Source organism: Garra rufa, chromosome 16 (assembly GCF_049309525.1).
Source record: "Garra rufa chromosome 16, GarRuf1.0, whole genome shotgun sequence".
Taxonomy (NCBI): Eukaryota; Metazoa; Chordata; class Actinopteri; order Cypriniformes; family Cyprinidae; genus Garra; species Garra rufa.
Window position 1 is genome coordinate 2,265,442 of NC_133376.1, and position 13,951 is coordinate 2,279,392.

General features: G+C 36.3%; 1 protein-coding gene across 1 annotated transcript; it reads left to right on the forward strand.

Moving 5' to 3' along the window:
* The first annotated feature begins 448 nt into the window (after positions 1-448).
* Positions 449-13,612, forward strand: asb12b (ankyrin repeat and SOCS box-containing 12b). The gene is made up of 3 exons (XM_073820803.1): positions 449-496; positions 3,862-4,683; positions 10,695-13,612. Exons 2-3 carry the CDS (start codon positions 3,891-3,893, stop codon positions 10,826-10,828), a joined length of 927 nt encoding a protein of 308 aa, XP_073676904.1. The 5' UTR covers positions 449-496; positions 3,862-3,890; the 3' UTR covers positions 10,829-13,612.
* The last annotated feature ends 339 nt before the right edge of the window (positions 13,613-13,951 follow it).

Here is a 13,951-nt window from a genome sequence, read left to right on the forward strand (position 1 = left end):
AACATTTCTGTGTAGCAGTAGAATTGAGAATTCCAAGACAGTAAGAAAACAAAAATAACTGTTGAACATTTGTCTCTCAGGGTTTAGGTTGATCAGCAGCTGACGTCATCTAGAGCTCCTGACAGCGCAACAGCTGCGACTGCGGAAAGCAAAGGAAATGTCTATTAGCATGACAAAGGTACAAGATGAGATTGTAACACAGCTTCAACATTGTTGTTTTGCAAAAGTTTTCAGTGGATATCATGTGTGTATAGATGGCTCTTCAGTGAGGCTGTGATCTTCCACTAACAGCTCGTGTTGTCTGTGCCTGTCACAGGTCTATCACCTTTCTAATTATAACTCCATTCCTCTGGCCCTCCAAGAATGGAAGTTTGGGCTGGTCCATTTGTGGCCTAAACTTAGCCGTGTGTCTGCTCAGATCTGTCTGTGTCACACTGACCCTCAGCGCTACCGAGCCTTCATGTGTCTCTCTCTGTGGATACTTCACACCCCACAGGTAAGCTACAATTACATGAGAAATTGGGCTTTATTACAGCAGAAACATTGCACAAAACTGCATTATCTTTAACTAAGAGTCTCCAAAGTTCTTTTGGTGGACTGATACTATACATCTGTTTGTTTGTTTTGTTGCTAAAATACTAACAGCAACTGTTGTTAATGATGACATTTGGCAGAGTGAGATTTTACTGAATAGATAACATGGGAAAATAAGAATTTACAGTGACTTATATTGGAATATTTTTTTAATTTGGAGTTTTCTGTTCATGGGAGGCATTTGCTGTGACTTGTACACATGCTATATATAGTGAACACCAGAGCTAGTTAGATAAAGCTGTCATTGGACTATATCTCAGTTAATCTATGGCTATTTTCTAGCTTTATTTTCTCTAGCAGTGACTTCGGACACCTAGTATTACATTTGGTAATTTTGTCATTTCAGTCCACAAAATGAAAATCCATCATGATTTTATTGTAGTATATAATATATTTATATTGAAAAAAATGTAAAATGAAGTTATCTGAAGTGAAAGATTAGTTGGTTTTAGCATAACTTTGTTGTCAGGACAAGAGTATTTTTTCATTCATCAGATCAGGGTAAGATGTCATCTATAGTAAATATTGATATTTTCACATATTTATTGATCACATGATCTACTGAAATTTTTGTCAGCTTAATTTCAGCTGTTTCTTGAATTGCTTTGTACTTCATAATTGGGAGAAAAAAGTTAAAATGTAGCAGTAAAATACACAGTAGCTGTAAATGTCCATTAGATATATTGTAGACAGAGTAAAGTTGTAACAGGCTGAAGACAGCTGTAACACGTTCATTCACACTAACTTTTATCAACTGTGTGTGCATTCACATCAGCACATAATCCACATTCCTGTGAATGTGCTGAAGATTAATGTTTTAAATTTATAGTGTATCTATTGTTATTCTTGTTAATGAACTGTCTATTGTAAATGTTGATATGTTGTCATCAAATTAACATGATTCTTTTGGAGTATGCTAGTATGTTAGGTGTCTGAGAAAATCCATTGTCATGCATAAAACAACAATAATAATAATAATAATAATAAAAGAGAAATAATAAGAGTTAAATTAATAAATAAATGCTATGTGTCAGCATATTTCATTTAAACATTTAAAGAATATCGTATTTAGCACATCAAAACTGTACCAGGTTTCTTGTCCTAATCCATTAATTGTGGTAAAATTAGGAAAATGTATGTATGTATATATATATAATGTATTTATATAATTGTTTATATATATATATATAAACTATTCATGTTTATTGTGGTCAGTATTTGTGCAGTACGTTAAAAGGCATAAATGTTACAACTGCACTTATTCATTATATCCAACATTATGTATCAAATTGGTAACACTTTAGATTTGGGAACACACTCTTAGTTAATATTGAATTAGTGTTTTCTAATCTAAAGTGTTAGTTCCTTTGTTGTTCCACTAGTAGTTGAGAACAGGTGACTGTCACCCAAGTGATTTACTCAAAAACACTGATTCACTGAAACACTTCTGATTGAAAGTTTGTGAACCCTTTACAATTTTCTATATTTCTGCATAAATATGACCCAAAACATTATCAGTTTTTCATATAAGCCGCGAAAGTAGACAAAGAGAACCCAATTAAACAAGTGAGAGAAAAAGAAATGCTTTGATCCAGTGATCCAGACGATCCAGTGTTACATATCTGTGCATTGCAAAAGTATGTGAATATTTGCTTTCAGTATCTGGTGTGACCCACTTTTGCTGCAGTAACTGAAGGTAAAGTTTCTTGTAAATGTTGATCAGTCCTGCACAATAACATGTAGGAGTTTTAGCCCATTCCTTTGTGCAGAACCACTTGGGTTTCCTTGCTTAAGTCCTTCCACAACATTTTAATTGGATTAAGGTCTGGACTTTGACTCAGCCAATCCAAAACATTAGCCTGAGAACTTTTGCAACCTAGCAGACAATTACAAGCTCTGCTTTGGAGTGATCTTTGTTGGTGGACCACTTCTCAGGAAGGTAACAGTGATCTTGAATTGCCTCCATTTGTACAAAATCTGTTTGACGGTGGATTTGTGAAGTCCAAACTCTTTAGAGATAGTTTTATAGCCTTTTCTAGCCTGATGAGCAACATCAACTCTATTTCTGAGGTCCTCAGTAATCTCCTTTGTTCGTGACATGATTCACTTCCACAAACATGATCAGACTTTGATAGATCCCTGTTATTTGAATTAAACAGGTCTTACTGGCATTTGATAGTCATTGCACAGACTGAAAACACATCTGCACAGATGGACTTTTTAATTTCACCTTTAAATTAACTCCTAATCCAAGAGATTTACATACGTTTGCAATACACAGATATATCCAGTAACACTGGATCATTTTTCTCTCACTTGTTTGATTGGGTTTCTCTTTGTCTACGTTCAGAACTTAAATGAAAATCTGATTATGTTTTGGGTCATATTTATGCAGAAACAGAGAAAATTGTAAAGGGTTCACAAACTTTCAAGTGTATATTTTGGACGACAGAGGGCGCCGTTATTTTGATTACGTTGTACTCTGAGCAGCTGGCACTGACCTACACTATTTCTACCACAGCACAACTCTGAAAATAAAATACTGATACATCGAGCACATCTACTGAAAGCTTACAGGTGATGATGGATATGCATGTAGGCTTAAATCAAATGTTGTACTGTCAATTTTCCCCACAAAGAGTCTAAACGCACCTGAATATCGAGTGAAACCCACGCTGAGAAACTCCTTCAGTGGCTGCGGCGTCATGACAAGCATCTGCATATTTATGTGTTCGTTTGTAAGCTCTTTCAGTAGCTGTGCTCTGCTAAAAGCCTCAAAGGCATCAGGACTAAAGTGGAGAGAACACAGACGCAGGTTTTTGCAACCAAAAGCCCCACAATGTGGCATCGTATTTGTATTTTATTTTCTAAGTTGTGTGTTTCAAGTTGTGTCGGGGTAAAAATAGCAACAAATAGTGCAAGTAGCTCACCAAGTGCAACCGTTCTACGTAATCAAAGTAATGGCGCCCCATCCATGGTCCAAAATATGTATAAAACGATGTGGATTTTTAAAATAAAGTAATCTTGATGGGTTTTTCTACTACATATTTTAATAAGAGACATCATTTTTGATATATCAAGCCATACAAGTCTTAATACCCAGGGTTCCCTTTAAAGCAATGTCAGATTTTACAATCGTCCTGATGGTCTGAATATCAGGCTATTACCTGTGGGCTGTGAGACTAGAAACAGAAGTTATTTTATATTTAAAAAAGCTTAGTAATTAACTAATAAATTCTTTCTTTTTTGCCGACTAATCAAATGGAGACCTGAGCAGTTTGGAGCAGTCCACCAGCATGAGTTTGATGGACATATCTAAGATCTTTTCTCTTCTCCAACCCAAAGAGGATGAGGAGGAAGACACCAGCTGCAGTCAGGAACTCAATCACGCTGTGTTTAAAGATGAGGACAAACTCCTCACAGATCTCCTGTCTCAGGATAAGTACAGGAGGTGCATCAACCACCGCAGCGGCTGGGGCGTCCCGGTCACTCCGCTGCGTACGGCTGCCTCTCAGGGTCACCTGCGCTGTCTGGAGGTGCTCCTGGCTCATGGGGCAGAGGTCGACAGCCTGGACGTCAAAGCTCAGACTCCACTTTTCACGGCCGTCGCTGGCAAACACCTGGACTGCGTTGTTGCTTTACTGAAAGCTGGTGCCGACCCTAACGGCAGCCCATATAACAACTGCTCCCCTGTGCTCACCGCGTCCAGAGAGGGCGACCTGGACATCCTGAAGGAGCTCCTGCGACACGGAGCTGACGTAGACGTCAAGCCCAAAATGCCGGACTGGGCCTCAAACACCACGGCCTGCAGAGGGCCGCTCTACATTTCAGCTTGTTACGGCCATCTGGAGTGCTTTAAACTCTTACTGCAGCATGGAGCAAACCCGGACTTCAACTGTAATGAAGAAAAGATACTGAGCCGGATCAAACAGCCCAAAACTGTGCTGGAGATGTGCCTCAAATACGGCTGTGGGCTTGAATACTTTCAGCTGCTCATAGACTTTGGAGCAAACGTCTATCTGCCCACTTTAATCGTAGATAAAACAACCAGACAGAATGAAGCAGTGATGCTTCTGCTCAAAGAGAGAGGTAAGTCTTGATCTCTCAAATATCTATCATTTAAGACCTGTTGTTTCAACATTGTAGTTGTTAATAAGAAATTACCTTTTCCACTCAATCTGCACTTAAATCTACTGACATTAAGTGCATGGTTTTAATTTGCAGGGGATGGCAAAATATACATTGACCGAAATACTAAAAGCAACACTTTTGTTTTTGCCCCCATTTTTCATGAGCCGAACTCAAAGATCTAGGACTTTTTCTATGTACACAAAAGGCCTATTTCTGTCAAATATTGTTTACAAATCTGTCAAAATGTATGTTAGTGAGCACTTATCCTTTGCTGAGATAGTCCATCCACCTTACAGGTGTGGCATATCAAGATGCTAATTAGACAGCATGATTATTGCACAGGTGTGCCTTATGCTGGCCATAAATAAATAAAAGGCCACTCTAAAATGTGCAGTTTTACTGAATTAGGGGGAGTTTTACTGAACTGGGGGGTTCGCAGTGCAACACATCTCCTTCGCATAGAGTTGATCAGGTTGTTGATTGTGCCCTGTGGAACACAAACCGATTGTTGCATTGTGGCTGGTCTCAGACGATCTTGGAGGTGAAGATGCTGGATGTGGAGGTCCAGGGCTTGTATGGTTACATGTGGTCTGCAGTTGTGAGGCCGGATGGATGTATTGCCAAACAACTTGCCTTCATAGTCATGAACACATTTCTTGTAAGTCTTGTAAGTCTTGTAATATTTTAAAGCCTTTATTATTTTTCAACTCTACAGCTGTGCAATAAAATTCACTTCAAAGATGTACTTTTCATTCTCAAAGATGACATGGAAAAAAATGTCTTTTCACAGAAAACAATGTTGTTGTTGTTTTAAAGATAAAAATGACATGAAATGACCCATATAACCAGAAGATGGCAGCAGAGGATCAATCATTGGCTGCAGCTGCCATTTCAACTCCCTAGTTTTTTTCCAAGAGGTCTTTGCTCTTCAATTTATTATAAAATTACTAGTGTAATACATTGTAGTACTTTTACCGCACTGAATATATATAGTATAGCAAGTGCAGAAAGTCAAACAGCCTATAAGGGTGAATTTTTTTTAAACACTTACATATAGTTCACTACAAATTAAATAAGTTAAATATTATTGGTATAAGAATTAAATAATGCACCCAATATGAATTTTAAATATTTTATATAATTTAATAACCACATCTTTTAAGCTTTATCTTGAACTGTAAAAGCTATTAAATAGCCTATATTTAACCAACACAAACTTTTTACTGCTGTAGTTTTGTTCCTCTGAATTTAGTCTGAATCATTTAATGCACAGCTCTGTTTTTGACATCAGCTTGTCAGATGTTTCATCCGGTTATTACTGTCAATCATAGCAATGACTCATGCATATTTAGTCGATTTACTCCAGTATTTTTTTTAACTCGCGTTATACGGTATACATGGACGTTTGGTTCACTTAGACACAAAAAATTTTCTTTGATTGTAAAAGTGCAAAGTACACTCCTATTATGGCACAGTGCAGTTGACCGGAAATGACTGAGCTGGCTTTTCTAAACAAGGAAGTAATCCGTGCATTTGGTCAATTGCACGCTCCCTCAAAACTTGCGACATCTTTGGCATTGTGCTGTGTGATAAAACTGCACATTTTAGAGTTTTATTGTGGCCAGCATAAGGCACACCTGTGCAATAATCATGCTGTCTAATTAGCAGTGTTGTACAAGTTACTTTCAAAATGTACTACATTATATATTACTAGTTACTGTCTTTTAAAAGTAATTAGTTACATTACAATATTACTGTCTCTAAATTGTAATGCGTTACACTACTTTTAAGTTACTTTTGAGGTACTTTCATCAAAATATCCACAGATTATAAAATGCCTGCATATAAGTTTATAGCTGCTCATTATACTTTAAGTTTAGGATAGCTAGCATAAAATTATAAAAACATATTTAGGTAGGCCTACCGGCATCTATTAATGTTACATTGTAGTTTAGGTTAAAAATGTATAAGCACAAACCGCATTAATACATTCATAAATAACACCGGTAAATAAAGCGAGGCGTTATAATGTACAATCATCATATAACAAGCCAAAACGAATGAGGGTAAAAGCGAAACTAAAAGCAAAGGACGTTCTTCTCATGCAGCTGAGCCTACCTTTCTCATTCAGCAATAATCAAATTAAATGTGTCCATATTCGTGATGTATTTGAATGCTAAACTATTATGTAAACCATGATTTGTACTAGTGTTGTTTTTGGCGGCAGATTTTAATTTTAGTTTTAGTCTAGTCTTTGTGTGAAGCTGCCATTTTAGTTTTTATTAGTTTTAGTCATGTTAATACACTTTTTAGTCATGTTTTAGTCGACTTAACTTTAGTCGAGCATTTTAGTCTTATTTTAGTCAGAATTACCCATGACTATTTTCGTCTAGTTTTAGTCGACGAAAACTGGTGACATTTAGTCAATTTTTAGTCAATGAAAATTGTGTTTTAGTATATTTTTAGTAATGCAATTTTATTTAACCCAGTCAATATAGTATAAGTACCTAGTAGTATAGACGAAACCAAAGTTTTTTTTTTTTTAGCCAAACCCATTTGTGACCCTGGACCACAAAACCAGTCATAAGGTTAAATTTGACAAAACTGACATTTATACATCATATGAAAGCTCAATAAATAAGCTTTCTATTGATGTATGGTTTGTTAGGATAGGACAATATTTGGCTGAGATACATCTATTTGAAATCAGGAATCTGAGGATGCAAAAAAATCAAAAAGACTGAGAAAATCACCTTTAAAGTTGTCCAAATTAGGTTCTTACAATGCATATTACAAATAAAAAATTACATTTTGATATGTTTACAGTAGGAATTTTACAAAAAATCTTCATGGAACATGAACTTTACTTAATTTCTTAATGATTTTTGGCAAAAAAGAAAAATCTAAAATTTTGACCCATGCAATGTATTTTTGGCTATTGCTACAAATATACCTCAGCGACTTAAGACTGATTTTGTGGTCCAGGGTCACATTTCATACAAGGTTATCTTATATTATTGTTACCTTATAAGCTCAAGAATACATCCATTCCAGACATGGAAGATGCTCTAATTAGAAATTACAACATTTATTTTACCTACCAAACATGTTAGAAGTACACACACATAAATTGAAATAAATAAAAAAATAAAAACAATAAATAAAATAAAATAAATAAAATAGCATCACATGACAATGCCAGAAAAAAATACATTCAAGTTTAACAAACGTGACTGCTTCATATTCTTATTCAAACAACACGAACCCCTTGCGCAGGTTTCAAGTGTCATTCACTTCTTTATTAAGAATAAATCATAATACGAATAAATATGTACGTGTAGTTTTGTGCATGTTCATTTTGTAGTAATTCAAAAGCACTTCTAATTAATAATAATATTAGTAAATTTAACAATATTCTTAATTTGCTTTGATCATCTATGGCTACACAAATCATGCTTGTACTTTTATAAGTTTATTTGCAGATTAATTAATTTGTGTAAGTAAAATATTTTTTATGGTTTTCGTAGCACAAATTGATTCATTTTATGAAACTGTCCAAAAATCGCTTTGACATCTGGGACGCAAAACAAACGTTTTCCACCTTTGACCGCAAGATGTCATTAGTGTACAACGTGTTGGAAAAGCTTCGAGTAATGAAGCTTTTTAGATCCAGTTGAGGGGAACGCTTTGGTGCTTCGAAAAGCTTCATTTTCCCATCACTACTAAAAAGTAGGAAAAAATGTATGAGTCGTTTCTTCTTTTTCTCCCAAAGACGAACCACAGCTGACCAGCTATCGGTCCCTTTCTCTGTGTTAAACTTAACTTTGTTTGTAGTCGTCTTCTAATAATGCCGCGAGTGTGACTTGAGAAAGTGACGTCGCCTGCGGTTTAGGATAGAAGGGATACAGCTCTGGCTACTGGGCATGCGCACATCAATCTAACGTTATAACATTTCGTTTCGTCTAGTTTTCGTCGCTGAAAATGAAGAGACATGTGAGCAAAGATGTTTTGAGCAGGCTGAACGGCACGGATTGTACTACGCACTATTTAAATATGACCAGTGTTTCTATATTTGATTGACTGTATTTTATTCTTATAATATACAGACTGCAACTTTTGCAATGCTGTGTGTGCGTGAGGCGCCGGCGCAATCGAATATCAAAATCGCAGAACAACTCCGTCATTTTTGGTCATACAGATCATTCAAAACTGCAGTGCGTTTACTTTTATTTCTGTCATCTCGGTTTCCTTCCCGTGAACTTCCCTAGAGCGCCTCTCCACACAAAAAACGCACCAAACACAGCCGTATATAACAGTCAGTCTTTTGCTTTCATTTGAAAATCTGTTAATTGGGCTATTTATGTCAGATATATTTCGCGTATTCATTCATTTTATATACAGACTATGATTTAATAAAAACAGATTTAGTCATTTTTAGCTTAATTTTTGTTCCTTGTCTGCGCTCGTCCGTCATTTTTTTCTCTTCTCTGACTCCGCAGTTCTCTTCGTTAATTTAGTGTTAGTGGCATCAGTCCAGCTGTTTCTCCATAACGGGAGTGCGTCCATCTCAGAAATGTAGAATCCGTTTCTGAATTCATCTCAATCATCGAATTCCAGCAACAGGAAGACACAATATATTGCTTTAATTTTGAGTTAAAATATGTTTATGTAACTTGCGTTACTGATTTTGTAACGAGTAATATTATTACTCAAATTGTGTTAGTAATGTGTTATATTACCACGTTACAGCAAAAAGTAGTAAACTACCATAATATATTGCTTTTGTAATGCGTTACTCCCAACACTGCTAATTAGCATCTTGATATGCCACACCTGTGAGGTGGATGGATTATCTCAGCAAAGGAGAAGTGCTCACTAACACAGATTTGTGAACAATATTTGACAGAAATAGGCCTTTTGTGTACATAGAAAGAGTCTTAGATCTTTGAGGTCAGCTCATGAAAAATGGGGGCAAAACCAAAAGTGTTGCATTTATAATTTTGGTCAGTGTATATATTGTGGCGGGAGGAGCAAACGACTGACACAGTGGGTGTGGCGTCAGGCCTTGGAGAGGCTTTTATTAAACCGAAAATGAAAGGAAAGTGTCCAAAGGGGAAATAAAAGTGTCCAAATAAACAGGGAAGCTGGTGTCCTCGTGTGAAGGGGTTCCGTGAAGGAGGGGCAGTGTTCAAATGGGAAGGGTCCAGGTAAGGGGCGGAGTCCGGCGGCCGCACACGCTCCCCGCTTGGGACCGGGACGCTAGGGGCGGTGGCATCTCCTGCGGCTTCGTCCCCTTCCGCGCCTCCACGGCGCTTCCAATGGGGAATCTATGGCCCGGCATCCTGGCCTGTCGGCCGTCACGGGTGCGGTCTTCTGTCTTCACCCCTTCCTGGACCCGCGAGGACACCAGCGTGCATGCACGGGGGAGAGACCGGTCTCCTGAGGAGAGGCGCGCTCGGCATTTAAACAGCGGCGGTGATGAGGCTTCATTCCATTCAGGGAGCCAGAGGGGATGACATCCTCAGGTGTTGCCCACTGCGCTGTCTAAGCCCCGCCTTGCCCGCATTCTCCACCACTGTGTCTGTCGTTTGCTCCTCCCGCCACAGTATATATATATATATATATATATATATATATATATATATATATTTTTTTTTTTTTTTTTTTTTAATTATTATCATTGTTTGTGCATTAAATATTCTAATGTACACACAAACAAACAATAAATACATCAATGCTTACTTAATTTCTCTTAATATTGTTTTTGCATACAGAAGCTAAATCTTCTTTAGTGGTATAGTAGATTGACAGTTGTGTGAAATAATTGGATGTTCGACTTCCAGTGAGCTGAAAGTATGTGGTAGCTTAGCTTAAAGCCACTGAATCTATGAGTGGTGGCTTCACAGGTCTCTGCTTTCATGCCGTCATTCATTCCTGTGATTTTAACATCAAATCCTCTCTATACGCAGTTTGTCCAAAAACACTGATGTCTCAGGCGCGACTTTCTTTATGGAAGTTTCTTCCCATGGAAAACAAAATGTGCTGCATAGATTGTCTGGATATTCCCAAAATACTGAAGGACTATTTGAGTCATGGATCCTGATTTTCCTACATTTTCTCTTCTGATGTGAAAAGCGCAGGGGTGCGCGGGGCACAACCTAACACTTTTTGAATTTTGCGGTTTATGTAAATCCACAATCAGAGTACAATTTTTATCCACATTATTTTCACACTTGTCTAGTACAAATATAACCCTTTGTTTCATATTTACAGTGATAGGTTTTTCGTTATTTACTTTAAAAGAAAGGAAGTGAAACGTGACAACATGCCCTGTAGGTGGGGTACATTGTAACATCTGATGGGCACGTTGTAACACGACCATGTGACAGCTTAAAATGTTATCTGATCAATTGAAAAAAAAAATACACAACAAACTAAAATATTTTGTCAGTAAAATACATGTTAACTTTTTCAAATAAAGTAATGACGTTTAAAAAAAATAAAAAAATCTAATTTTGGAGTTTGACAATGAACACATTGCAACAACGCTTGGAACGGCCCTGATCACAACACACAGCTGTACAGTAGTTCAAAACAATGTGGACAAATAGATGAAACACATTAAGACATTCAGAAAAACACTCCACACACAGCTCTCATAGAACACCACACACATAACCCTGCTGAAAAAAACAGCTAATACCAGCCTAGGCTGGTTGGCTGGTCTTAGCTGGTTTAAGCTGGAAGTGGCTGGTTTTAGCTGGTCTCCCAGGCTGGTCAAGCTGGTTTTAGCTGGTGGTTTCCCAGCCTGACCAGCCTGGCCAGGCTGGAAAAGTGGATGAAACCCCTCTAAAACCAGCCTGCCTTCTAGCTATGACCAGCTAAAACCAGGCTAGTTGACCAGCTAAAACCAGCCAACCAGCCTAAGCTGGTTTTAGCTGGATTTTTCACCAGGGAAACCAGCCAAAATGCTTTACATTTCTTGAAATAATTACTTCTGAACATTCAACATTGATTGCCAGCCTTTATTCACCTGTTTCTTGTGGTTTCTTATCAAAATCCTTAGAAGTAAATAGAGTAAATTGCATCACTAATGTCATAGAATAGCATAGCTTAATAACAGCGGGGCATATTGTCACACAGTGTTACAACGTTCCCCATCTGTGCGACTGGAATATAATACAGGTTAGTGTCTTCTGCTGGTTTGCCAAGCATTAATGAACTATCTAAACTGATAAATAACAATTTGGAGATTAAAATAATAACATATTTGTCTCATTTTAAATGAATACTAAAAACTGAAATGAAAAGTTTACTTCCGCCAGAAATGTACTTTTACTATGGTAAAATAAATATTCAGCGATATCTTCGAAAGGCTTTTGAATTTTAGCGCTCTTTTTTCTGTGCATAGTGTTGCCATGGCAACTAGTAAATACTGTAAATTTGGTTATGCTAGCGTGTGTGGAAATATTTAAACCACGTGTGTTACAATTAACCCCGCGTTAGTTTGTGCCCCGCTCTACCCTAACTTAAAATATCATTTTCCCTTTTTGTAATATGTTGTAAAATGTAATATTTGTAATAATTTCTGTATTATGAATTCGAAATACTACAGATAATGTAGTATTTATTTTAATTTGTAATAAAATATTTATGAATATGTGGTTAATGCAACGATGGAGTAGGTTATGTTCTTCTTCGGTTGATGTGATGTAGAATAAATGAATGTGGAAGATGAACTCTGCCCTCTATTGGTCAAAAATATTATCAAAGATTGCAGCTGAAATGCCCTCTTGTGGACCTTGGACAACTATTCAGAAGATCTCAAGAAAAAATATTCAATGAGCCAGACTGAAATATATTTATGAAGTATATGGGTCATTCCTGGTATCCAGTAACATTTTGGCTCCATAATTCTTGAAAAAAAAAGTTACATGTTTTTAGCATTCCACCAAAATAGTGACATGTTTACCTATTAGGAATACATATTGGCCAAGCTCAGAGACTCAGAAAATAATGTTTCAGATACTGGCTGTGGAAATATTCCCCCCTGTTGGGGACATATAAATAGTTATCACAAAATGTCAATAATATAAATGTTAATCAATAATGAGCTTTTCTTGGATGATATATGTCCCTTATGCCATGATAGTGTTTTTTTTTTTATTCTTGAAACAATAACAAAGCAGTTATTGATGAATATAAAATGTCTTGATTATTAAGAACAGGTATTTTTTTGTGCAAATTTTTGCCAACAGGATGGTAAATAATACAACAATTTTGCTCAAAAACATATATATGCTGGTTATGCTTCTCACATGCCAAATATTTAACTTTGCTGTCAAATTACTATTTAAAATGACTTGTCTAACTGAGTGGAATGGAGCATAACAGGGTGGAACACCAGTATTACAAGATTCTAAAAGTGTTTGCCATTGTTTGTTTGTTTATATTATAGCTACAATTATCTTTAATACCTTTGTTTGCTGCTTTGACTTAAAGACCTGCTGCTGCTGCACATGACTGATGTGCGTCTCATTTTCTCACAACTCTTTGAGTTCATTTAAGATGTTATTTAACTCATTTAAGACATAATTTAGTTTTTATGAGGATACCCGACGAAACAGCATTGAATATCATATATATCTCCCCGCTCATGATCTTTTTTCCTCCAAGCTTGGATTCTGGAATTTCCACCAAGGTGGAAAAGTTTAAGCTAAGTTAGCCATAGCTCTTTGAGTGATAAACATTTAGCTTTCTAATCTTCTACAGATAAACAGAACTTTTATAACTATGTCAGAAATGTTTTTTTTTTTGTTTTGTTTTTTTTTGGCTGGACAAACATTCTCCATAACATAGCCTAACAGGGCAGAACTTTAAGAGTGTGACAAGCAGGATAACTTAAAAAAAAAAAAACTATTTCAAAAAATATAGTTTCAGATGATGTATATATGATTAGATGCAGTTTAGCCTAGTCTATAACATTATATATTTTGAAGTATTTATTATTTCATAGTTTACTGAGGACATGATGAAATTGAATGCCTGTATCAATAAAAAAGTGTGTAAAATACAAAATAGTATTTTTAATGTCTATTATCTCTGTTTCAGTGATGAATAAGACCTAAATATATAATATATAAATATGTGACTCATTTTAGAAAATATGAAAAGTGAATCACAGAGACAGAAAAGTCACTGTATAACTGTATAACCCATATATATA

Excerpts from the sequence above, each read along its gene's own strand:
- asb12b (XM_073820803.1), top strand. The coding sequence starts at position 3,891 with ATGAGTTTGATGGACATATCTAAGATCTTTTCTCTTCTCCAACCCAAA. Across the intron at positions 4,684-10,694 it reads GCTTCTGCTCAAAGAGAGAG|TTTGTCCAAAAACACTGATG; the intron begins GTAAGTCTTGAT and ends CTCTATACGCAG.